This window comes from Thunnus maccoyii, chromosome 11 (assembly GCF_910596095.1).
Source record: "Thunnus maccoyii chromosome 11, fThuMac1.1, whole genome shotgun sequence".
In the NCBI taxonomy this organism is placed as follows: domain Eukaryota; kingdom Metazoa; phylum Chordata; class Actinopteri; order Scombriformes; family Scombridae; genus Thunnus; species Thunnus maccoyii.
Genome location: NC_056543.1, coordinates 28722197 through 28750053, shown reverse-complemented (window position 1 = coordinate 28750053; position 27857 = coordinate 28722197). Strand labels below are relative to the sequence as shown.

General features: G+C 43.2%; 1 protein-coding gene across 1 annotated transcript; it reads right to left on the bottom strand.

The window, feature by feature from the left end:
- Positions 1-319: 319 nt before the first annotated feature.
- lats2 (large tumor suppressor kinase 2) lies at positions 320-27623 on the bottom strand. The gene is made up of 9 exons (XM_042426435.1): positions 27392-27623; positions 19456-20195; positions 10243-10375; positions 8293-9884; positions 6839-7066; positions 6311-6665; positions 5839-6021; positions 5024-5130; positions 320-4126 (listed from the first exon to the last, which is right to left on the bottom strand). Exons 2-9 carry the CDS (start codon positions 19819-19821, stop codon positions 3569-3571), a joined length of 3522 nt encoding a protein of 1173 aa, XP_042282369.1. The 5' UTR covers positions 19822-20195; positions 27392-27623; the 3' UTR covers positions 320-3568.
- Between the last annotated feature and the right edge of the window lie 234 nt (positions 27624-27857).

Genomic DNA, 27857 nt, shown 5'->3' with positions numbered 1-27857 from the left:
CAGGGGAAGTTGAAAAAAAGGGGAAAAAAAAGATACAAAAAATATGTATATCTGTATAAATATAAATTCAAGAGTAACAGAATTGTATCATACATTAAGGAGCATTGAAGACAACAAGAAGCTCCTTGGAGTAAAAATACAAAATGAAAAAGGATACACAAGTAAGTCTCGTGAAGAAATCAGATGGTAGGACATCAAGTCAAAGATTGTCAGTCATCACTCTCTAACTTTAAAAACAGAAAACAAAAACACATCCAGGAAACACCTCACACACTTTGTGGCACTCACACACTCTGCAGAGAGCCGCGGCTCTCGTTATAAAGCTTTTTTTTTTTTTTTAAAGGAGCAGTCTGTCCTGGTCGATGTGAATTCGACGAGAGGTTTAGAAAAGTGGAAGGACGTCTTTACAGGCGTCTGGACCGGCTGATAGAAAACTGGATGGGGATGAGTGACAGAGCAACACCAGCCTACTTTAGCAATCCCAGTTATGATGCCCTCGAGCGAGGCACTTCACCTCTGCTGGATCCAGTGGTGCTGCTCAGTAGAGGACTATTTTAACCGGGCAGCTCGTAGGCGTCACTGGCTGTGTTTACATACTGGTTTGAGTCTTTCACTTCCTTACTTTCATATCTCACTGTGATTCATTTCACATTTTTGGTATCCATGCAATAAATCTATCAATCTGTGATAGGAAATTTAAAATTTGAATGATCTGCTCCGACCCAATAACACCAGCAGTTTAATCAATTCAAACATGAGTTGTCACATTGTACAGCTGTGAAAACCTTGTTACCGTTTCAGAAGATACTGTGTTGCAACAGGAAATAAATTCTGTTACAGTAACAAAATAGTCTCTACGTGACTCAATGGGAAAATCCATCTGGAGTCTCATTCCCTCTATCTCTGACTCATCTACTTCTACTGAAGTTCTTGACTACAATTATATGAAGCTTGTTGCTACATGTAAACACAGTCAGTGTGAATGTGAAACAGAGTGCGCTCTGTCCACTTCCCCAGATCGAGAGTAATGAGATATAAAAGAGGTCTGTGAAAAAGAGGAGATAATAAGAAGGCAGTCTTTAAGATTGTGCTGCTCACTTTAGAACACAAGGCACATTTACAGTAAAAAACAAACTTTCAATAAATTGTCAAGCAAAAAAAACAAAAAAAAAAACAACAACAAACAAACAAAAAAACTTCTGTAACAAATCTGATCCATACATTATCATCCTGCCAGTTATGCATCAAAGAATAATATAGTTCTGACTTCTTTAGCATTCCCAGTCATTAAGTCTAATTCAGAATACTGTTGGAAGAGTTCGGTGTGAATCCACCAAACTGTTCAGTTCGACACAGAGAGAGCACTTAAGTGTTTGCTGATTGTCAATAAGCAAGAAGATACTGAATGATCGTGTTGAAGAGCTCCGATACAGAACATGGCACAGGTCTGTCGTAAAAAGAACAGAGTTAAACAACACTCAAACATGTGGTCATTTCGGATAAATAAAAGAAAAAAATGTACCAAACACTAACTCTTTGTTTGCGGTTTTGTAAAATAGAGAAAGCTATTCATTCTTTCTTCAAACTACGTTTCCTGAAGCCGACCTGTCTCGCTCTTCTTCTACATCTATCTCCTGTCTACTCCTCCGTTCTACCTCTTCCTGAACCTTCACAGCTTCCTCCTCCTCCTCCTGCATTCAGGACCAGCCTGGCTGCAGGAGGTGAAGAGTCTGCCGTCGATGTTCTGCAAACACTGATCATCATCATCATCATCATCATCATCATCATCATATCTGTTGCCGCCCCGTCGTCATGTGGCGACGCACGCTCCGACATTCAACTAGAAAAAGCACACAGCTCGTTACTTTCAAAACCCAAGCACACTTGGCAATTAAGCTTCTTTAAGCCATGACGAAAACAGGTACACATGTAATAACAATCATAATAATAATGTAAATAATATTAACCACAATAATAAGCAGCATGTTGTAACTGAAAAGAGAAAAAAAATATATATATAAACCAATATATTTGTACATGGCATGTTTCAGTACTAAACGTTCAAAAGGATATTAAGTGTTTAGAAAACTATATATAATGTATTTTTTTTTTGTATTGCACTTAGTCATACTATCACATGTTTTGGCTGTTGTGAGAACGTGTTGCTTTGTGTTTTTTTTTTTTCGTGACACGCCTCCAGAAGAGAGAGGAGACTGCTTTAGTTACAATGCAACTGTGGGACTGATCTTTGCAGGATAGCTGTAAAACTGTGCATCTTAGTGAATGTGTGTGTGTGTGTGTGTATGTTTGTGTGTGTTAGAGCATTGATTCTCAGTCAGAAACCGACTTATCTGACCTACTGTGGGGTGGGTGGGGGTGGGGGTGGAGGGGGGGGTGTTAGGCCAGTCTGAGGTGGGCTCTGATTTCTATTAACTTTCACAAGGTTTAATCAGGTGGGCTTGTTTGAAATGGCTCAGTGTGTAGAATCAGTAACAGGAAGTATTTTATCAACACAATATTTGTAGCAGCAGCAGCTTCTGAGTGAAGAAGGATCAAAACATTACGCCGAACTTAAGTTGGCACAAAATCAAAAGGAGGCTGCTGTGAGTATAGAAGATATACCAATAAAATATATCTTGTTTTGTTCATTTGATTCTAATTTTTTGATCGGCTGCAAATGCAGAAATTTAAAGTGAATATACAGAAATAAATTTTAAGAACGGAATGCTTAAAGGGACACTGAACAGCTATTTCTAAACCTTTGAGCCAAAAAAACATCTATATATGGACGCTGACATCTACCTGCAGAGACCTGATGCCTTTTTTCGCCCCATGAGCTGTACTGAAGAAGTGTGTGCGTGAGTGTGTGCACGTGCATGCATGTGTGTGTGTGTTTTTTTTTTTTTTGTAGCTTATTTTGCAGCAGCTGTGAAAGAGGCGTGTTGCTTATTCAGTCTCCCTCCTGCGCTCAGAGTAAACTTGTTACACTCTTCTTCACGTTGCCGTGTCCAATATTCGAGTGTAAAGCAGCACAGGTCCGACAGGAAGTAGCTCCTGGTGTTTCAGTCGTCTGTAAGACCGAGGGTGGAAGGAATGGGATACAAAGAAACCGCTGGAAGGACCTGAAGCAGTCCTCGGATTAGAAATCTTGTCTGAACTTCCTCTGTGATCCAGACATCCTTATGTTCCCAAGGTTATTGACAATCTCCTTTCAGCCTGTGCAGTTTCTGAGTCTCGCTCTCCTAACCACATACGTTTCACCCTTGATGCAGCCAGTCACATACAGAATGTTGTTTCTTGGTCCCAGGTGAGGGGAGACTCGTATTTGAAGTCATTGTGGACACACAGTAGATTCCACAAGGTGGCGATGTTCATCAGTCCTGCTCCTGCAACTTAACAATCACACTCTGTAACATCATACATGCCGGATATGCGTAAACACACACAGAGACACCTGTGTATCATGCATACCTCTACACACAGACACACACAGAAGAAGAGCAGTGATAGGTGGGAGGGCCGTGAGATGGGTGACGAGCACGCTCAGGAGGCCTGTCACTCTGCAGCTCTAGACATAGACCGGCTCACATCCCTCCCCCTGCTCTCCCTCCTCCTCATCGTCCTCTTCCTCCTCCTCCTCCTCTTCCTGTTCCTCCTCCTCGTCCGGGCCAGTGCTGCCGGCTCCGACGATGCTCGGCGGCACCTCGCTGACTTCAAGAGGTTTTGGATAGCGGAAGGGGCAGCCGTGGTCGTCGAAGAACCTGCGGAAGGTGAACTCGTAGAAGGCGTGCTCCGGGTGCTTCCCGTGCGGGGAGCAGAGCGCGTCCAAAGCCCGGGTGCTGTCCCCGCTGTCGCTCCACGCCCCGGGGCCGCCCTCCTCCTCCACGGGGTCAAAGTTGGACGTGTCCATCGGGTGGGCGATCTTGGGTCGGTAGGGGGCCGGTTGCTGCCGCAGATTGCTGGAGAAGTCCATCTGGGTGAAGAAGGGGTGGGCTTTGATCTCGCCGGCTCCGTTGGCACCCAGCCGGTCCTCCGCCGAACAGCAGAGGCGGCCGATGATGTCGACGGCCTCGGGGCTCAGTTTGACCTGCGCGGGCACTTGCAGTGTACTCTCCCAGTTTATGACCTGGGGAGTGGAGAGATATCATACATGAGGAAACAGCAGCTAGATGCAAATGTATCATGACGTCATCAGGCCATCTGATTCTTTGAGTTGAAGGCTGAGCTTGTGATTCCAAAACAGTCTGTATGACTAAATACCACTGTGGGTAGGAGGGAAAACACCCACTTTTTTGTGGTTTGGGTGAAAAGTCACATTGAGCTCATTTATTGACGTCATGTCATTGATATTTTGGTAGTTTGTCATCATGCCAGGTTGGAGATTTAAAATCAAAACATTAACAGTTCCTGTAACTTTAGCTTAGCACAGTGTAATGTCTACACAGGCTGAAACAATTACAGTCACTAACTGAATAGGCAACCCGGAGAAAATCAATTATCAACAACTTTGATAACAGATAAATGGTTTAGGTCATTTATCAAGGAAAATGCCAAACGCTCACTGGTTGCAGCTTCACAAACGTGAGTATTTGCTTCTTTCTGTGTTTTATATGATTGTAAATTGAATATATCTGAGCTCTGGACTGCTGGACAGACAATACAAGACATTTTAAGACGTCACCTTGGCCTCAGGGACATTTTTAGACCAAATGATTTATGACTAATGGACTAATAATGCTTAGTGGAAAATTATAAAATATATTGACAGACTGAATGAAAATAATTTTTAATTTCAGTCCTAATATATATAATATTTGCCATAATTCAGCCGATGGAAAGATGGAAGGAAGGATGATATTATGTGTGTATTATATGTTTAATTTCTATGTGTTATTTATTTTTGTTCTTCTCTTTGCCCTGCTGAGATAAAACTGACCCGGGTACACCAGGCTGATGTTCATTCATTTATTGGTCAATGGTTTAACTCCAACTCAAAGTGGAAATGTTTTTCTTCTTCACTGACCTTAATCTGAGTCTCGGTGGGAGTGGGGGCCAGGAAGGGTGGCTGTCCCACCAGCATCTCAAACAAGATCACTCCCACGCTCCACCAGTCACACAGCTGGGTGTAACCTGCACACGAGACACAAACGTCACATGAATTGATAAGTGCTCTGACTTCAGAGAAAAAACAAACAGGACAAAACAGTACAAGCATTATTTGTTTCATATTTTCTATTGTGTCAACTCTGTACTCCTGCATGTTAGATTAGAAATAAAACAATGACTAAGTTAAGCTGCTGACTCTCAGCTTTAAGGGTCCATATCAGATAAACAGCAGAAGTTGCAGCTCTTTTTATACAACATTTTTGAACAGTGCATTATGACATTGTGTTCAACCCAAATACTAGAAAATTAAAGCTCAACCTCAGCACTTAAACCTCATAGTCATTGTTTCATTTCACATTTTCTGGGCTGGGTACAGAGTCAACGCAACAGGAAATAAGTCACTGTCCAAACACTTAGAGACTGCAGGATGTCTGAGTATTCTAGAGAATAACAATATTCATATTTTATGCATGTTTTTGGTTTCAGTTACATTTCTTATGAAAGGTATCTTTTAATATTAGTGATACAAAACATTCTAATGTTGCAGGATAAAAGTGTACTGAACTAAATTTCAAATAAAATAGCACATATTTGGCACAAAGACACATGAGAAATCATAGGATTTTCTGCCCAGTTAAACAAATAACTACAGTACGTACACACAGCGTCTGAAATGATCAAGCACAGACAAAGAGAAATTGTCAAACCTTTGGTTGATAAATCAGCACCCACCTTTGCGCAGCAGCACCTCGGGTGCGATGTAGTTGGGTGTTCCCACCAGAGAGTGAGCCAGGCAGCGCTGGTGCTGCCGGTTGGCACGCTGCTCTAGTGTCATCAGCCGGTCACCGCAGCGACAGTTAGACACATCATCCCAGAAGTCACTGGGCTCCATGCTGTCCTGTCTGACGTGACTCCCTGGAGACAGAAGGAGAGGAACAATGTTGTTAAACTACACAGGAAACACACAATGAGACTCTGCCTGCACCAGCTGGCTGCAAACATTTGTATGAAAAAACACATGTTCAATTCATTCTGGCTAACATTTTTTTTAATTAGTTAATAATAAGTTTCCCAAAATACAACTTCACTACAGTTAATCAACAGATATAAGTGAATCATATGTGTATGCATAGATATATACAAATATACACATATACAAAGCTTAACAAAAACAGCCCAACATCAACAGTTTTCATGTTCTCACCTTTCTGGTAATACTTGGAGTTGTGTGTCCAGCGGAAACCTGTGCACAGGCCGAAGTCAGTCAGCTTGATGTGTCCGTCCAGGTCGATGAGGATGTTGTCAGGCTTGATGTCACGGTGGATAAAGCCCATCTTGTGGACGCTCTCGATGGCCAGTGTCAGCTCTGCCACGTAGAAACGTGCCAGAGGTTCGGGGAAGACGCCCATTCGGATGAGAAGGCTCATCATGTCTCCTCCGGGGATGTAGTCCATGACAAAGTAGAGGCTGTCGCGGTCCTGGAAGGAGTAGTAGAGACGCACCACCCACTCGTTGTCTGCCTCCGCCAGGATGTCACGCTCTGCTTTCACGTGGGCCACCTGCACCAAAGAAAGTCCTCATTTAAACTGGTTATTATAACAACACGTCATCATCGATATCAATAAAGGTAATAATGCCAAAAATTGCACAAAACTGATATTCTGTGCAAACTCACAGGCTCACTCTGATTCAAGTTTTCTTCAAATCAGTAGTGTCTATATATAATAATCACCTGGTTGCGGTTGAGGACATCTTTCTTGCGCAGTGTTTTCATGGCATAAAGAGCACCAGTGTCCACCTTACGTGTCAAGCACACCTCACCAAAGGCACCTATGCCTAGCGTCTTGATTTTGACAAACATGGATTTGTCCATTTTGGCACGGCGTAGCCTGTTGTAGTTTGATTCTTTCTGGTTCAGCATCTTCCTCATCTGCTCCTGCTCTGCTTCCGACAGACCAGCCTACACAGGAAGGAAAGGGGTTGAAGAGGGGAGAGACGATGAGGAGAATAAACAAGTTTATGAATACACAAAGCTTGAGAGGCTGTTTTGGTAAAAAACGTGAATACAAGTACATTTTTTTCATTTAATGAAAGTTAAGTGGCATGAGCTGAAGCTAGCGCTCTGACCTTATTGTCAAATTTTACTCAGTCTGTTACCTAACTGTCTGGGACTGGCTGTGGTATTTTTTTCTCCTCTCAAAATGCCTTTCAAATTACTTTCAAGTAGGTCAAAAGGGCAGAGGCCAAAGTCATGATTCAGAACAAGCTCATGCAAACACAAGTGTGAACTCACTGACTTCTCATTCCAAGACAAAGGTCTTGTTGTCTAAAACAAACCCCTGAGGGAGAATTCTCTGGAAGATAACCTCTTGACCATCACTGCTCTGTGCAACTCATAGAGATACACAGAGGCACAAGAACTGTACCAGAGGTTTTAGCAGCAGTTTTAGCTCACTTACTACAACATACTTACAGATTACTCTCGACCGTTTTCAAAGCATGCCGTTTCCTGATTGATTTCCAACCTAAAGGCAGCCGTTGGTTTTATTTCTTTTCATTGGGCTATGAAAACGATGACTTCCAGAGAGACTTAAAGCCTGCTTGAGACAATTAAACCTTCACAGGGCACACCTTGCTGCTGGCATTTATTTGTCAAAAATGTCCTCTGTTGATAGTGCGTGTTGGAACACTGATGGTTGTGTGCTCTGCTGAGAATCAACATAAACATAACTGGTTCTATTAAAATAAGAAGCTGCTGCTGCTTGTAAAATAATCACTGCCTATATAGTCTAATGGCTATGTTTTTTCATTATGATGGATTTAAGCAAGTTTCAAGTCGTTTCATGTTTTATTGAAATGTATAAAACTGATGTCTGACATAAAAATCACTCTGAAAACATATGGTATCTTTTATAAAATGATCTGCAATAATGTAACATATACACAATTTGTAGTCAATGGGATAAAACACCTTGTATGCTCCTTTCATTCCTATTTACTGACGCTTTCCGGAGAAGCAAAAAGTTTAAATATCATAAAATCTCCACAGAGAAGCGACCTTGGAAACCATCAAACCATTAGGTTCAATGATGTCTGTTTATTATTCAGATGATTCAGCAGCTGACTTGAATTTGTATCATAGAGCAGGTTAAGTACAGCAGGGAGTGCAGTGAAGTGTTGTCTTACCTTGGACATCTCTTGTTCCAGCTGAAGCCTGCGGTTCAGTTTCTGCTGGTAGGTCTTCATTACATTCTCTATGTGCTGCTCCATGTAGAACTTGAAAGCGAAAGGTGAGTAGGTCTTGATGCGTGACTCCCTCTTCTCCTCGTCGCGTCCATTCTTCCTCACTGGAACGGGCGACGTCTGGATCTGCTTCTTGTCTTTCACCGTTTTCTCTCCTTTCCCCATCTTGGTTTTTTCTTTTACCTGCTGGCTCTCTTCGGCCTTTCCACTGCCTCCACTGCCGCTGTGTGTGCTTCTGGCAGCAGAGGTGCTGAGGTCCTGACCTCCGCACATGGCTCCAGCTCCTTCCAGGGCCCCTGTATCGCCAGCTGCGCCAGACATAAACAGATTTTTGGGGTAGGGTGGCGGCGGACAGCGTGGCTCCTGAGCAGGCTCAAGGGAGTAGGTCTCCTCTGGCATGTAAGCCAGAGGCTCCGCTGTGTCCGGGGCCTGGGCGGTCATCCAGCCGGGGTGGCATGGGCCCACAGCTGTCTTGGGCTCTGGCCTCATCACACGGATACTCTTGACCGGCTGTTGGATGGGCGGGGACGTCACAGCTGTGATGGTGTTTGGAGGGCCCAATGAGGGATCCTGTTTCCCAGCCGCAGGGGGTGCTGCCATCGTAGGCCGAACGCCGTTGGGCCCAGCAGATCGGCTGTTGAAGGAGTTGGTTCTGCTGGGGACACGCACCTCACCCCTGAATGGGCCCTGGGGTTGGGGTTGCCTGGCTGGCGGAGCTCCTTCAGGGCCTGGAGGCCCTGCCCAGTGGTGGTCATACAGGTCCAGGTTGAGGCTAGCCCTGGATGGCGTCATCAAGCCCTGGGGAATATCGGGGAAGTCTGGGCCCATGTTTCCCACCGCACCTGGGGAACGGGATATCATGTGGACCTGGTGGGAGGTGGGGCTGGCCTGGCGTGGGTGGGAGTGAGGGGGCAGGTAGAGGTTGGCAGGATATCCTCCCCCTCCTGGCCCGTTCTGGCCCATGGGCCCTTTACCCTGCATGTTGACATAGTTGTCTGGGGGTGCCATGGGTGGCGGTGCCATCTTGTTCTGGAAGGAGGCGGTTCTCTTGACTCCATAGCCTGTAGGCTCCATCATGTGAGGCCTGGTATGGCCATAGTCATAATGGGGGCCTGGCACAGGGCCCCCTGGTGGCTGTGGCTGGAGCTGCAGTGGCTGGCCAGGGACGTTGTAGCTAATCATGGGCCCATGCTGCTCCATAGTGCCAGGATAGCCCTTCTGCTGGGCCCCTGGAGGGTACATGGTGTTAGCTGGGTTGCTCTGGGTGGCCATCACCGGTGGATAGGTGCCCATACTGGGAGGTCGACCCATTGGGTTTCCCATGGCAGGGCCCTGTTGTCCTCCAGATGGGGGCATCATGTAGTTCATAACAGGGGGAGCACTCATGTAGGATCTTGGCATCTCACCCTCTGGGCCATAGCCAGCCCCTTCATACAGTGGGGCCCCCATTTGGTGGTACGGGGGCATGGCACCTGCCTCACCTGAAGCCTCCATCGCAGGCCGGTGGTCCATTGTGTTTGGCATGCCAGCTTTTCCTGAAAGCACAACAGGTAAGACCACTTCATATACTAAGGAAATACTGTAGTAATTTCATGTAACTTTCTGTTAGAAAAGGATCTAGTTCAATTAGCACATACAGTACGGATGTAATACATGGGTTGTATGAGAAATGAGGAGCATATACAGTAAATTAATATTTTTAATTTTTTATGAGAAGATGCCATATAGCAATTATATCTTATGTGCTAACTTCAGGGATGCTGATGTCAGGGCTACTTTTAGGTCAGTTACCCCTAATGAAGACAAGGGTTTGCAGTCATGCCGGGAAGTCATAAGTACCATCTCTTTCACCAAAAAGCCAAGTCAATTTACTAGTAGTTTGCAGTCATGTACCTGGTGAAGTCTGTTTGATGACACGGACGATGAGCTCATTGCGAGGGTCAAGGTAACCCATTTTACTGATGTACTCTAAGGCTGCCTCGATGTTCCTGCTTCCTGTTTGCTTCAGTGCACGAACAGCCATCTCCTGTAGTGCAAAAACACAAAAACACAATCAAAAAAGGGAAACTTTGACACATTTTTCTTGAAAACTTCCTTTTTTTATTCATCAAAATCCAAGGTTCTCAAATATTTCATGTTGTAAAACATGAGAAGGCCTAAAAGAATGTGTAGAATGGCAGAAATTTTGAGTAAAAAGTGGAAAATGCTGATCAAAGAATAAGTGAACAACATTATGTATTACGAATCTGACCAGACATTCAGCTTTGGATACTCTGCACACACACACACAAATTACTGCGGGTAGCAGCAATGAATCATACACAAACACAGGCCCATGCATGCCTGTAACACACATAAACACACATCAGGTTGATCCATACACCTAAAACACACACCAGACACACACACACACAAAAAAATTGTCCCAGGGGGTGTTCAAACACCTGCATCCTCTCTACTTGGGGTCACATATCAGTGACTTCCTGTGCCTCTCACAACAACAACACATAAAAACTATGCCAGGTCAGATACCAGAAGTGAGTCATATGACTATTGAAAATGGTTACAATAATCAGTAGATTGGGAATAATTGTAATGTAGGTCACTGGAAAAACTGTTAAAAGTGGGGAAAAGAGATGAGCAAAGTGATCCTGAGTCAGCATTCAAAGAAAACTGAGTCAAGGCAATTGCCATACAGCCACATGATAATTCGTAATGGGTGCAATTGTTTCATGTGAATGATTCAGTAATTAGAGCTTCATAGCAGGGTGTGGTCCTGCGTGTACTTCAGTGGCACTGACAGACGAGCTTCACAGGAGCCGACCGGTAAACGCTCCCTTTAACATACTGGTGATACTGCAGGTTTCAGCATTTACCACTAAACTGTATTTTTAATCTTCTTTTGGTTTCGTTCATTTCAGTCTGATTAACAGTCAACGGAGACTATAACTTTGCTTTAGATTGATCATCTACCACAGTCATAATCTGTCACACAGTAATGTTGTCACATTTTGTTAATGACATTCAAAGCAAAGACTGATCACTTGCATTCACAAGCTACAGTATGTTGTCAGAAAATCCAATGAAGAAGACAAAACGATAATCACACGTGGATATTGAGAAAAGTTTCATAGGAATTTGGAAGCAGACTGAATCAAAAAGATTCCTGTTCAGCAGCCAACTCTCAATTCTTGGATATGGGAGTTTCCTGTCATCACTAAAGCAACACCCAAATATTTAATGTCTGGCTGATTTAGTTTGCAAAATGAATTAAAAAAAAAAAAAAAAAAAAGACAAACACAAAAATACCACAACTAATGCAGCCGTACAGCTTCTAGTGAAGATCTATGAATTAAGTTGATTCCATTTTCAGTCATGTAAAGTGGCATTTTTATTTGCTTGTTTGCCCTTTGGCTCGTCTCCCTCTTCAATCACACCCGCAGGTGGGGCATGTGGAGCTCATCCCAGGCCCGGAGAGTCCAGTTCCAACAGGTGGGTCACTGGAAAAGTCCAGAGGTATGTAGGTCACCTATGTGAAAAATGCTGGTTAACCGCTTTGGTATTTTCTATCATCAGCTGCTGTGCAATTTACAATTGAGACACGGCAGCAAAAAAATGGAGGAAGAAGGAAACATGCAGAGCATTCCTTTCCAGTTTACGGCTGTTTCTTAAACAATGCCTATCATTCCTTTTGGCTTAATGTAAGGCAGGAGATCTTAAAAGCTTTTCAGCTCAGGATTCAAATGAGAAACTAGTTTAAACACCTTCAGATGCCTTCACACATACATCATTTGCAGCTAGAGGGCGGTGACCTCTTTATTTATAGTTGTTGGGATTTAAATCAAGATAATAAAAATAAAAAGCCAAACTGACAGTTTCATGGACTTAAGTCAAAATAAACCGTCTGTTAGCAGAACAATTACTACAGCTCAGAATGCTGCAGAGGTCTAATAGGAAATCATAGTAGAATGGCACAAGTACTAACCTGTAACAACATGTTTCATCACTTTATCCTCATGTCTTCCCATCAGGCAAGGTTGATGGGTTTTATGTAATAAAGATTTACGAGAATCCCTCCTAGTATTACCTTGAATTCAACTCATTAGCGTACTTCATGAGAGGAATGTCCTGAACATTATGTGCAGTAGATGTTTAAGTTGATTCGACACCGTCTGCATATTAAAATTCCTTTAGGTGGTGTGGTGTTGGGTGGGGGGGGGGGTGGAGGTGGGGTGGAGGGGAGGCATTAAGATGATCAGCTGCCTCTAACTACCCTGACTTCCTGTTTTCTTCACAATAGCAAACATGTAAACAAACAGGACAGCGGAGTGGAAGAGAAACACAACAGTAAAAATCTGTCTTTCCTTCACCGGCTGAGCGACCCACACCTACATGAGGAAATCCCCTCGAATGGCATATGACCTCACTGCAAAGACATTTCAACTCGAGACTTCACCCCCACCGCTCACACGCCCCTGCTGGCCGCAAGCAGTAACAGCAGCCACAAATGAAAGTTCTTCTGGGTTTTTTTTTTTTGCAGATGGTATTTTGGTGGAAGTCATGATTCAGACACTCAAACCTACATATGCACATATTTATCAGCTCCAGTCATGAGAATGTGCTTGAGTTTTACATTCCAGGTGTTTATCCCGTAGTGTGACTGAACGTTCGGCACCATAATCAGATATTTGTGGTCTTTTATGCTACATTGTCATTTATGGACTATTGAAATGCTCTCGTCTGCTCTTCCGAAAAAACCCTATTAAACACCTGCAGCTCATTCGGACTGCTGCTCCCAGAGTTCTAACAAGAACCAGGAAAACTGAGCACATCACTCAAGTCAGGTCAATTCTATTTTTATATATCAATATCATAAATTTACCTCGGGGGGGCTTTACAATCTGTCCATCTATCCTTAGATCCTCAATTCCAATAAGGAAAAACTTCCCCCAAAAAAATCCCTTTAACTGGGAAACAAACCTCAGGAAGAGCAACATGGGAGTCATCCTCTTCCAGCGCAGACAGACTTGCAATAGATGTTGTGTGTACTCCTGTTCTTCAATCTTTACTACAGCCTCGAGATAATTTTAGAATAGATTTTTAAGTGCTGCTGCTAGCTTATAAATCACTCAACAGCCTCGGGCCAAAATACATGTCTGATATGCTTGAAGAATATAAAGCCAGCAGGTCCTTTAGATCTTTAGAAAGCAGTCAGCTGGAAGCGCCTCCGGTCAGAACCAAACAAGCTGCTTTTAGCTACCGTGCTGTCTTAAATACGTCCCCTTTAGATGCTTTAAAATGAAAAACTCTCCTGTTGTCTGCTGCCTTTGATGGAACTGATGCCATTTTCTTCTTCATTTTGCTTCAGACGATGGTTCTTATCGATAGGAATCGTCCTAATTTAGCAGGCGATTACGATTCTTTGTAATACAAGTTGTGTCAAAATAAGAGCGTATCATAGTACATGAGGACATTAAAGGTTTTCTGCTGTAATATAATGCAAAGGAGTATAATGTCATCTAACAGAAGCATGAAAAATATGTCTGAGCAGTAAAAGAGAGAGGTTTTATTCCTGCGCGGCCATTTTGTGCCCCTTCAGACAGGCCGCCTTTATTTGACGGGAGGAAACTATAAATGGTTCATAAGTAGGACCGTGCAGCAACTGTGGGCACAGTCACCTCTCAAAGCCAGGAAATGCCAGGGCCACACACTTTCTATGTTTTCTATAGAGTGTGTGTGTGTGTGTGTGTGTGTGTGTCCATCACAGTGCTTCTATATAGGTGTAAATCATCATAGTGAATACAACCCCCTCATCCGCGCGTTCATACACACACATACACAACTCCACGTCCCAAAGCACAAGACTGACCATCAACACACACACACACACACAGCACTGTTTATACTCTGTTTCCTGTGTGTGTGTGTGTGTGTGTGTGTGTGTGTGTGTGTGTGTGTGTGTGTGTGTGTGTGTGTGTGTGTGTGTTGCATTCCTGCGTAGCCAGCGCCGCCCAGTAATGTCACATTATGTCCTCCTCTCACTCACTATTTCTACCTCGTTTGCTTCCCTCCGTCTTCTCATCTATGTCTCTCTTTCTTTTAAGTTCAGCTTTGCTTTAACGGCATGATGATAATTAAGTACAGTATTGCCAATTTGTATATTGTTTAATATGTGTAAGTGTCGTAATGCAGAATTCTTTTTTTTTTTTAAGTTTCTTTCAGCATTTCTGTCTTTACAGTACCGAGCTGACAGGAAATGCGGAGAGACAGAGAGAGAGAGAGAGAGATGGGTGATGACACACTGAGATCACATGATCAGTGTTTTAAACCGTACAGGTCACCAGCACTCCTGCAGAATTCATTGAAGAGAAAATAACTCCATATTGATGCTATACTGATAAAAAAAAATATGAGGAAACAAGAGTTTAACTATCAGATCAGTCAATCAGAATGTGTTACATAACCATGCTGCTCTTTTCATTGTGTTCTTGAATGTGCAAATAGTCTCAACAGAATTTAAAATTCTGATTGACAATGTTGAGAAACATAAAGGAGAAAAGTTTCCTGCCTTTAATAATAAACTTGAACCTAAAATATTTGGATTAAAAACTACATATATCTAAGATGTCATATAAGAGTTATATTGAACCATTAAAACAGTCATACTCTCTGTCTGATTTTTATTGTTTGTCTCTTTAAATTGTGTGTGTGTGTGTGTGTTGGGTGGAGGCGGGCCTGGTGACCTTGCTGTCATGGCGACAGATGTTCCTTGCTCACATTCCACAGTCCAGGAAGCAGGAATTCAAGCTATTTGCAATCTGGATAGTCTCTCTCCCATCTCTCTCTCTCTCTCTCTCTCTCTTAGTCGAAAATATCCAGGCCACATTTGCACCCTTGTCATAATGGTTGCGGGCCGCAAGCCGCCGAGTTATCCCAAACACATAATCACCAGCCTACAAACTGTACTCACAAACTGACAGTGACAAAACGAGTGCAAACACAAGCAGAGTAACTCACACAGACGTGCGCTCAGCTCTTTTTTGCATGAGGAGAACGTTATTTTCATGAAGTTTTATGCTGCCAGCGTAGTGTTTTTTTATATTAGTTGTCTCTTTGACCCAATTCTGAAACACATTCCAGTGTGGGACCCTGCAAATCAAAGCCAGATGGATGGACATGCTGGGAAGGACATCCATGCATCATCCGCACACAGAGGGCCATAAAACCAGCAACATTTCTCCCTCCTCTTCCTCCTCCGTGGCTGTAACTTGCTAAATACCGGATTCTACGGACAAAACATGACAAAGCTTAAGCGAGGTTACGCCTCGCTTGCAAATTATGACAGCGTGAGCCGAGGGAAGCCTCGTCTTTAACCCTAATGTACAAACCATGATCACACACACACACACACACACACACTAAAAGTGCTTCCAAGTCACGTCCTGCTGGCCTCATCATTGCATAAACACCGCCGCGTTTGCTCGCTCACACGCTGGAGGCTTTCATATTCTTTGCGTGCACCGGATTCCTGCCCGGCCGCAATTTGTCCTGTACATACAGTGGAAGGCCTGTGGGGATGGCCGAGAAATTCAGGGAAGGAAAATGTTTAACGCACCCTCCTTCCCTTCACTTCCTTTCCTTCCCTGTCATCTCGATGCGTGGCATGCCACCCCCGCCCTCCTCCCTCCCTCCCTCCCCCCGGTCCCCCTCCCTCCCTCCCTCCCTCGCTCCCCCTCCAAAACATTTCCTCCCTTAAAAAAAAAAAGTGATTATGTAACGAGCCACAGCGCTCCGCAATTTGCAGCTGGAGAGGACCAGAGAGAAGGAGAGGAGGAGGAGGAGGAAGACGAGGCTAGCTGATAAGAAGAAGAAGAAGAAAAAAAACCAGGTTCTTTGTTGTTTGAGGCCAGGTTGAAATATCAGGACCTTTGGGAATAACATCTAACTACATTTCCTTCTTAAAGCAGGCTGTAGTGTAATTTAAGATCACTTTAAATGCAAAAATACCACCAAACATTTTAAACAATGTGAAAAAAGAAAACAAAGCATTTAATTTTTTGTTACATAACTACTACTACTACCACCTCTTGGCCACATAAACATATTAGTAAAAGTAAAATCCTTTGAGCATAAAGACATTAAATCCTCTCCTACGTACTGATGAAGTTACATTTTTGTTGTTTTTAACAATATTAATAAACTATGTTCTGGCTTCCACATGAGGGCTTTTATTTTGGTCTTATGTTTTGAACATGAAATGATTTCAGTGAAAACTTTTCCTGAAGCTAAATCAAGTATTAGATTCATTAAAACTCCCGTTATTATTATTATGTTACTAATATAATGAACACAAATCAATCAAAGCCATTATTATAAAACATGCATACCTATCAAGAATGACACACACACAGACACACACACACACACACACAGACAGACACACACATACACACACACACAGGGACAGGGAGGGACAAACAGGGACAGGGACTGAGCAGCAGAGTCTGACAGACGGACCAGACACGGAGGAGGAGGAGGAGGAGAGGCGACATTCTGGGTGGCGACACGACTGCAGCAGAAGGAACTGGTCCACCCAGCTGCCATTGAATGTTCGCTTCCTGTTTGTACTGACTGAGCCAGCATTGGTTTGGTCCATTCACAATGGTGGCAGCAATGGAGGTCAACTAGCCGGCGCTGTAGCCACGGAAATGGCTTCCATTGTAGCCTACGAGCCTTTCTTTCACTATCGTCTACAGATATTTGCACCAGGAGGAGGATAGTGTACAAAATTAGCTTTTTGGCTCTCCTGCCATGGACTAAAAAAAATAGGTAGGGTTCCGTTTCAATCACATGACTGTGGTGAATTCATAGTGAAAGCTTTCCAACTCTGCCAATAACACACACACACAATAACGCTAACTCACACACCAGCAGCAAGCTACCGTGCAAGATGCTGGCCGTGCAGTCAGAGCACTTTGGAGTTTTGTGTTTTGTCCACTTTAGAAACGTGGAACATGTTGGGATCGAACCATGTTATGTTGATCCTCATATTGTCTCTTTGGTGTTCCCGACACTAATCCAGACAATAGAGCAGCTGTTTGGACACTACTGCTTCAACACACAGCCAATCAGAGGTCAGTTTCTAGATCAGAATTAGAAATATAACTATCAAACTCTGAAGAGTGCTGGAGACTCAGGAAGCTGAAACCTGCCTGCTGATGTCTCACTGGGCAAAATCACTGCATCAGTCCCACTAGAAGCTGCATGTAAGAGGAAGAAAACAAGACACAAAGCAAAGAGCTCAGCTATCAGCAAACACCCGACAAACAGCGGGTCTGTCGTCGTGATAAGTTGAAATCAATTTGGCTCGGCTCCACAGTCTCTCCCTGAAGGGGCGCCGCTGTAGCGGGGAGGATTTCTTCATAGCGCTGTGCATGGGCTCGAGCGGAGCATTCTTCACATGCCGAGCTCCATCACAGGGCCCGTCCTCTAGTCCTTTAACCACTGCTGTACCAAATCTAAAAACTGGATGGCTGCCCCTCAAACCTTAACTGAAGGATTTCCCTCAATGCCTTTCAACAGCTCTCGAAGAGAATAATACTGAAAAGAAGATACTCTGACTGAGCCTGTGTGTTGTTTTCTGCTTTATTTATTGACTTATTTTTTTCTATTACTCTAAAGACTAAATCATTAAGCAGTTACTCAAAAAAAAAAGAAAGTAACAATAAGTGTGCATTCAGAGTGACACTTTTTTCCCTCTATTTTCAGAATAAACCTCCATGTGGTGTCCAGGCATTTACTAAACCTACAAACTGGACTTCCTGATTCATATTTCATCTTCTAACAGGACACTGTAACCTGTTACTGCTATTGTCAGATTAGATGCACCTTAGTTTTAGTCCTGATGTAAATACAAGACAAGGTGCAGCTTGATGAAACTCCCTCATCCAGAGCTTAGTAACAGGTGCAATATAATACGGTTGCGGTTTGATGTCGAGGTCAACTCTCCCTCAACTCAAGGGAAGTGAAGTGACCCCTGATTAACAGCATACACATGACTGTTACTCAGGGATTTGTGAGGCTGAAGGTTGAGTGTGAAACAGACCAGGCTCTTCCCATTCAAACGCTCGTCTTCCCTTTCCTCTGGAGACGTTTAACGGTGCCCTCGCATTCCTCTAGCGGGACAGAGGGAGTAAACGCCAAACAGCCCGGTTGGGAAATCCATCTAATATTTCAACATTTCCACGCTCAGGCACTGTTACGTAACCAGGGCATTGTACACTTGGCAGGGAAGGCTTATATTGTGTTGCATTTGTGTGGCACTCTTGACCGCTTTCATTTGAGAATTCCTGACTAAAGGGGGCAGAGCGGCTTCTCACATCTGTGTGAAGTGGCTTTTAACTGCGACGGAGCAAACAGTGTCAGAGGTATCACAATATATCACTATACAAAAATGTGACAATAGTATTGTGGAGATGAGAAATGGATCAAAATAGTGAAGCGATATAATCAGTTATGACTCACACACAAATGGTCCTACTTTATGTTTCTAGAGGGCACAATCAATCTTGTAACAGTAAAACAAAAGTCCCGCTCCAGAAATATAAAAACTTTAAACTGGGTTTTGAGGTCAACTGAGGTGTCTGGAGAATACTGAACCTTATTCAGACATTTGCTCTTTATTTTCATCTGGACATCCATTCACAATTGTTTTCTTTAATTTATTCTTCAGTGTGGATTCATGGAGATAAAGATTTGTTTGTGAAAAACCAGCCTAACCTTTTCATCTGGGAAACTGTATTATTTGCATTTTTTTTTTACAATTTTGTCAAATTTTACTTTAATTTATTGCTCATTGAGAAAGTGTTTCTAGATAAAATAACCAGATTGGAATCTTTTAGTGGCTTATGCAGTGAAACAAATATCTGAAAAATGAAGGTAGATCATCACAGCTGAGAAAACAAATCTGTTACCACAGTCCTGCTCACTAGATAGAGATAATAACGGGATAGCTGTGTTTGCACCAACACTCATACTCCCAGGATACAAACCAACATATGCACACACATGCATGTAACAAACACTCTCGCTCTCTCTCTGTCCCACCTGATCACAGCCGGCGTTGACCAGCTCCTGCAGCATCTGCCGGTTGACCTCCCCGGCGCCGGCAGGGTGTCCCGACCCCGAAGACGGGCCTGACTCGTTGGCAAAGGGCATGAGCGACTTGCGGATCTCCCGCAAGGCATTCTGGTAGTTGTTGAACTTCTGTGGGGGTCGGAGCTGCTGCTGCCGGCTGGCCGTGTCTTTCCCGCCCTTGCAGTCGGCCCCTCTGCTGCCCTCGTTGCGGGAGCTGCCTCCGTGCAGAGCCTGGCTCACCAGCTTGGCCGGCTGCTTCAGGCCCTCCTTGATCTCCTGAAGCCTCTGCCGTGTGTTGCCCACATACGGGGCAGCTGGGAAAGTCTTGGGCCTCATGGCCTCAGTGCCCAGGGCAGGCACCTACTCAAAAAGGGAAACACACACACACGAGCGCACGCTCACACGCACAAACTGGCGCTCAGTCCCCTCCAAAAAAGATCCCTCCCAAGCTGGCTGACCTAAATAGATAAAGTCTCCAGCAGCAGATTGGAGGGACAGATTTGGGAATCCTCCTCTGTGTCCCTTATTTGTTTGTGTCTCTCTTTGTGTTTCTGATTCCTGCTGATGCTGGTGGGGTGGATGAAGGTGAAGCGGGGTACTACAGGCATTCCATGGTGTGGCTTTCAAGGCTCAGGTTCCAGCTTATTCCAGGAAATGCAGCCGGTCACGAGGGTACCGCGAAGCCAAACCATGATGCTGCCAATCTGTGCCTGTGGAGGAGGGGATGGAATTAGAGCATGGAGACTGTGGTCATGCATAGTGTCAATGTTTTGTTTTTCTTTTTTTTTTTCTAAAATTAAAGCAGGCACTGGGCAATTTACATTCAGAATAACAAGTGTTGCTTTTAGCTACAAACGACAAAAATGCAGAAGTAGAAATGACAAAAAAAACAACAACTTTTTCCCTTATTTGAATGAGAAAGTGTGTCCAAACTTTTGACTGCTGCTTCCTTCTATATATATGTTGATGCCTATCAGTGCATTGCAGAAAGGTATTTATTAATACTAACAACATGCATACCAGGCTGAAACTTTTATGAAACATCACAATAAGTTGAGACTTTGAACTGATGCTCACTATCTTTAAATTTTCTGGGATACAGCAGAGTTTGCAAAAACTAAAAGGCACTGAAAAGAAATAACATTTCCCCAGATGTTTATGACATGATCAGCTGTTACCTTATATTCACAAAAAGGTCGACACCAGCCTGATATCAGAATGACCCTCATTTGTCAAAAAGAAAAATCTAAGCAAAACGGGAGCAGTTTGAGACATGTATAACCTGGAAGTCAGATTGTGTACCAGGAATGCACAGGCAGTACTGTTGCATACCTAATTCATAATTCAGGAATGTTAGGGGCCATAAAACACCACCTGCCCCCCCCACCAACTCCCTCCCCTGCGGTTGCACAAGTCAGCCCCTGTCACTGCATACTTGTGCTACGTGGTCATCGGTAAACACCCCTGTGAGAGCACAGAGCTCCAGCGTGGGGTCAGAACAAGAACAAGTCAGCGGCCCTCCCTGCTGCCTGTGATGCTCTCCTGCGATCAAACATTTAACACCGTTTGACAGTCTTATCTTAGAGGAACATACTCCACATTCTGCCACAACAGTATTACTCCTCCAGGTCATTTGGGATGACGTGTGGAGTAGATGCACGTGTTGCTGTCAGATGCGTCATGCGAGGACCGACGATAAACACTGACATCAGGGGTGACATTAGGAGATGCCTGTTGTTTGGAAGGTTTTTGATTCGTTATGATGACCGGGAGCAAATGAGGTAGAGGGTGATGCACGCAAAATTTTATAATAAACACCTACAGCGTGTCTGATATCACTCCCTCGTTCACTACTCCCTAGAACACACACTTAATAGTTTACTCAATAACGTGCAGTAAATTGAGATTTCTTGTGACTTAACATCATTTTAAGTCATCATTGACAGGTGTGGTGTCACATGACTATAATGCAACAGGTAGACTAGTATACTTTGATGTGAGATACAGAACTGTGCAAAGGTTTTAGGCTCTTTAGATGTTTAGATTCTTCTCCATAATGCAGCAACATCAGGGAGGCGTCTGATCAGTCTGCAGCATGACAACGACTCCAAACATCCAGCCAGAGTCATAAAGAACTATTATCAGCACCGAGAAGAACAAGGAGTCGTGCAACAGATGATTTGGCTCCACAGAGTCCTGATCTCAACATCATGAAGAGACAGAAGCAGCTCAGACGCCGAAATCCACAGAAGAACTGTGACAACTTCTCCAACACGCAGAACAACCGGCCTGCCAAGTACCTGAAAAACTGTGTGTAGGTGTAACGAGGAGAACTGCTGCTGTTTTAAAGACAAAGCTGCTCACACCAATATTGATTTACTTTAGGTTTCTGCTGTTTACTCAACTTTATATGAAGTTAGCTGATAAATAAAAGTATTGATGACATTATTTTGGACCAAATCCTCCCTTTAGTTTTAGTGTCTAAAACTTTTGCACAGTGCTGTATATTCACTGTTTTCACTTTCCCTAAAATACAACACTACTACAGTATTTATACAGACTATGAGACATTCTCATCATAACCTGGATTATTACATAATGAATTTACAAACAGAATATCAATAAATTCAGACACAATTCATTAATTAATTAGGAGTTGCTGGCTTATGTGCTTTATGAGCGTTAACTTTACAAACTGTGTTCACTATATTCATACACAAATACAGATTTTTAATTTATCTGCACGCTTGTCAAACTGTTTAAGGAAACAGAGACTGACATTCTCTCATCATCACTACATTACTGTGCTGCTAACTGAGCACCCTTGTTATTGTTATTTTGACAGTACATCACATTATTGAGATTATGAATGTCAATGTCTTGAATGTCAGAACCTGGTAGCATCTCCCACATGATTAAGAGAGAGGATATATTTCACTTTTTTACTATTTATTGATTTAGTTTTTGCTGCACTCTTCCACTTAAGTCAAGTCTCACTTTACTAACCAAGCAAGACCTCTTGACATACGACCCTGAAACTGACGGCAGGTCGGTTTCCTGTCCGACCGAGCAGCTCACAAGCTTCAAATATCCTCCTCAGCTAGAGAAGATTCCCGTTTGGCTGGCGGGTGGTGTCTGCTCTCCAGATGCCAATCTGGTTTGTTATTTACCAACATCGGAACACTTCCAGACACAATCACATGCTGGCAGGTTTTGACTTGGTTGTGGTCGAAAAACTTGTCTGCTATTCAAACAATTTTGCTAAGCAATCAAACTGTGATTGTTCTGGGTGCGTTTCAAAGAATCTGATTGGCAGGTAGATCAGTAAAAGAAATTCACAAGCCGCTAATGATCTGATTATGTGACTGACTATTATCCAGAAACATATGAAAGTAATGGATGAGTCAAAGGCCGGTCTGTTATTTTCTCTATCACACCACCTTTTGCGCTCATATGGCAACATACCACAAGCATAAACCATTTTCTAAAGTTTGTATTGAGTCAGTTAAACCAATGACTACGCCCGTTTCAATGAAGTGTAAACAAATAGCTACTATAGCAACTATACTGGGAAGGTTCATCTCAGTCATCCACCGAGCGTTGACTGGAAGCATGTCTGAGGTGTCCTGGTAGACTATTTTAGCAGACACCTGCTGGAACCATCAGAACTAGTATTTCCTGTGGTCCAGAGTAGAGAATGAAGAGGAGTTATAATCTGAAAAACCTTCAAAGAGAACTACAATTTCCCAAAATGCATTGTGGTAAGAAACATTCAATCACTGAGGTTACTGATGATGATGCTTCTTCTCTGGGTACAGAGCCACCTATCACACCAAATCTCAGAAACAAAGTTAAAATAAGAAAAAGATGTCCGTTATATCAGCTGATAGTGTTGCTATGTCAACCAATCGATATATACTCCCACTTTGCAACTCTAAAATGTTCATTCATGGCTCCGTAGAGAATAGCTACTTTATAAATAATATAGTTAAAGTCAATTACCTGCGGCGCTGTGTGTTACATGGACACACAGTTTACTGTTCGTCTCACCGCTGCCAGTCAAAAGATATTCAATATTATCATTTATAAAATTTCAGTGGAATAGCATGGTGATGATATAACCACATTGTGTTATTGTTTCACCATTTTTGCTTGGGAACCATCAGTTTTATACAAACAGATGATTCCAAGAAAACTTTGATTAAAAACTGACTAAATGAGTCATTCAAGTTTTGGTTTGCCACATGAGAAAATGTTTGTGTAACGCCTCACATAAAAAAACCAAACAAAATGTCCTTATTTAGTTTAATATAATGTGATATATATATATATGTATCAAAAATGTTCTTATTAATATCTTGATACTGATCTCAACCACATCACCCACAGCTACTTTCCAGTAGATGCTGAGCATGACCGGGATCATGGCATTCACACCAGACTGGCCAAACATAAGAAGCCCTTGAACTCCACCCCCACCCAACCCCCCCCCCCCCCCCGCCCACCTCCTCCCTGTCTGTCTCCATCCCTTTGGGCCATTTCTAAGAAGGACACAGCCCTCACTGTTTGTACAGATAAAACTTTGCATGGACAAAAACATGTTTGTTGTTCTTTTTTTTTTTTTTTTTTCCATATTGGTGGGTGGCAGGGTAGGGCGGGACGAAGGGTGTCAAGCTGCATAAATGTTGCCCCATCTCTGGGATCTCTTGCCTCCATTCCTGTGATGCTTCAGGCGCCACGTCCGACCAATGAGCATTCCATTCCACAAGTAACTACAAGTAAATTCATACCGCCGTTGAATCATGGGACAGTCTATGCTGACCAAAATAACCCCCCCCCCAAAAAAAGTGTATGACATGTTCTCTGTCTGGGAATAGGAATTAAGAGTGTGTTTGGAGGGGGGGGGGGGGGACTTCAACAATTACCGTAATAAAAAGTGAAAGAACACCGCTCTGCTGCAAACCACAACCACAACCTCTAACCTTCATCAGTACATACCTCAGCATAATCTCTGCTGTGACCTGACCCCAAATTTTAACCTCTGACCCCGAATTGGCCAACATTCAAGAAAATCTCACTTTCACACAAACATATGCTGCAAATATATCTATCCTATAGTGTCATTTAGTCTTCTACCTTTTATCTTTTTCAATTACATCAATAATAATAAATGTGCAAGTGGGCTAAGAATCCACTTAACCCCGTACTACTCCAATTAAGATAAATCACTCACAATAAAGTCACTCCTCTTATACGTTTATTTGCACTGAAATATTAACCTTGACAGTTTTTTTTTTTAGTTTACAGGAAAACATTGAAGCCAATGTGAGGCTCTGCAGTTCTTCTGATGGCCACTAGATGAAAGAAAACAGCAAGCACACTAGAGTGAAAGGAAAAACCTCTCTTTTGAAATACTGACAACTTCTGTTCCACATAATGCTTGACACTCCTCAGCTAGAAGAATATTTTCCTCCTGGTGTGTACTTGCTGAATAAGTACACCAGAAGGAAGTTGTAGTAAGTACATGTGTAGAAGGAATTTGTTTTGGTGCAGGTGTCAGAACAGCTATTGATGGACAGGTCTCTCAGCCTATGACGCTCTGATGTGTTGGCTGCTGATTGCTTCATCTATGCCTTTCTTTTTTGGCACCAGCGGGACCAGCTATCTCCACTTCGTCCCCTCGAAAAAAAATCTGTTTTTGCTCGGCACCGATATCTGGTGGAATGAGCCGTTCGCAGATTAAATCTGAACCTTCATGCGCCGCTGTCACGCTCGATCTGAGCTGCCCAGATAATTTCAACCCCGTTGGATAAATATGACAGAATGTGTAAGCTAATGTCACTCCTGTGTTTGTGGAAATTACGGGAAGAGAAGAGAGAGGAAAAGAGAGGACTAGCTGCTTTAGCCTACTGGAGTGACAGACAGCTGAAATGAGGGAAACGCTAGTGGCCAGGACTGTGTCTTCCAAGAAATGTCATGTGTGTACAAAGAGAAGAGTTGAGGGGAAGTCACAGCATTGAGTGTGTGAGAGTGAAAGAGAAATATGAGCTCGTCAGTGAAAAAGAGAGCTAAAGTGGTATGTGACTCCCATGGGAAAGATCATTTACATATTTTTCAGTCTGTGATGCACTGGTGTTTTTTTTTTCCTCTGTAGTGTGAGTACATTTGGATTTCTCCGGTGTATAAACTGACATTTCTCACTATGTGTGTTTTCATTTCAAAAAAACTTGTAGAAACTCTGTAATCACAGCTGCGGTTAACAGGAACAAGAAAGTCCAAAAACAGCATTAAAGACCTGTAGGTCTTTAAGGGACACTACACCCACATACTTCTGCACTCCATGGTGTTCACAGATCTCCAGAAACAGACACACATGCAAATTTAAACCAGGCTTTGGCACAGCACAAGCACCAGAGCCGGAGTTTACATCCAGTGGCCACAGTGGCTGCTTCATCCTAAATAACCCTTCACTATTTTGCCACCCAGGATGTTGTTTTACTTCCAGAGTGGGACCTGGTTACCTGCTTCTGTAACAATAAAGCGCACAACAAAGCTTAAATGGACACAGCCAACATCTGTTTGTAGTCCAGTGGTGATTTCCCACATCCCTGTGGTTCTTCCCTGACAGATGCCTCCGCACTGCCTGACAGAATTCAATCCAGCTGCGGCCCGATACCTGACGACACACTGTTGCACCACCATAGCCTAAGCATAATAGACCTAATTGTTGCAAAAATGTGACCCCCCGCCTCAGGAAACAGACTGGCAGGAACATAAAGTGTCTAAATAAAACTTGGGTGTTATGAATGGGTTTGCATAACTCGGGCCTGCTGCTCTGCATTGTGAGGAGGGAGTCCCTACTGCCAGGTGACTTCTTTACTAATCAAACACCTGAACTGATAAAACCCAACAACTGCTGGCAGTTTAATGTAGTAAAAGCATGTGTCAGACAGAAAGAGAGAGAGAGAGAGGGAGAGAGAGAGAGGGAGTGTGTGTGTGTGTGTGTGTGTGTAGAGTAGTAGTGGCACACCTGAATGAAACACATGGTTGCATCAGAGCCAAACTATGCAGGCCTTAAGCCTTACAATAGAGTGAAAATTGCAAATTCTAAACAAATGATCTGCATACATCCTGGACAGTTTTTCCAGATATTTCCCCCTTTTTTTTTTAACCCCAACAGACTGATGCTATTTCCACCTTTTGTTTTGTGGAAAAATAAAAAATGATCCAATAATTCTCAGGTTAATTGTGAGACCTTCATGTCTCTTTACAGTGTGTTTTCACCATATATCACAACTGTATATTTATTACAGAGTAGTGCATGCAGTCTTTCTCTACAAATGCTACTAAAACATTGAAATGAGCACAGGATGTTCTGAAACACATCATATTAGCAGCAGAACTAGAGCTGGATAGCTTCTGGGTCCCCTTTATTATAACTCAGTGGCCCCCCAACATGGAGTTAGGGCTCCTTAAAGGTCCCTGAGGGGGGTCCCCAGCAAAAACATCTCAGCATAACTGCAATTACTTGAAATTAGCACCAGGGGATAAAGTATGTAAAAAAGGAGTATTTTGATTTTAAGTTTAACTCCTCGTTTGTGGCAAATCTTAAACCCCTTTACAAAAACGCGACTGTGTAGTTTCCAGTCTCTGCCTGGGGCCCCCGGGCATGAAAAAGTTTGGAAACCCCTGTTTTAACGTCCTGTGGCCTTCTCAATGCATCCCAGGTTGGGGGGCTTACAGCAGCAACAGCACAACGTTTCTATGCAGGAAGAATTGACTCTGTAGAGGTTTAAAACATTTAACTTTTAACACACACCCGTAACGGAACTTTCCCCTCAGCAACAAGTCGTGGAAATAAGTTACACCACCACTCCCCTCCCCAAAAAAGTAACTCTCAACTTACCATGTGAGAGAAGTAGCAAGAATAACTCAGACTGGAGAGTAAATCCCGTCAAACGCCAACTTTTAAAATCCGGTTTTCAGGTTGTTGAGCGCGTTGGTAGAGCTGAGGAGCTCAGTGAAGACGGAGGAACGGGGTAAATATGATGAAATGAGCCTCCATTTTCTCCCCAGCCTCCAGGCAGGATCAGAAATGCAGCACAAAGTTGGACACTCGCTGCATTGTTAACATTCCTCAGGTCACGTGACGGACCGACGCACGTCAGCACTGACCCAAAGATCGTCTATTATAAACATGATTCACTCCGCGATGTTTAGTTTGAGTTAAAAGCAGCTTTTTGATTTGTGATAGTAAAATATCTCACGGAACAGTCATGTCGAAAGTGATCTCAGCACACAGAATACGTAAATGATACGATACGACGAGTTTGTTAATAGGAAACATGGAAATGTTTTGTTTTGGGTTTTTT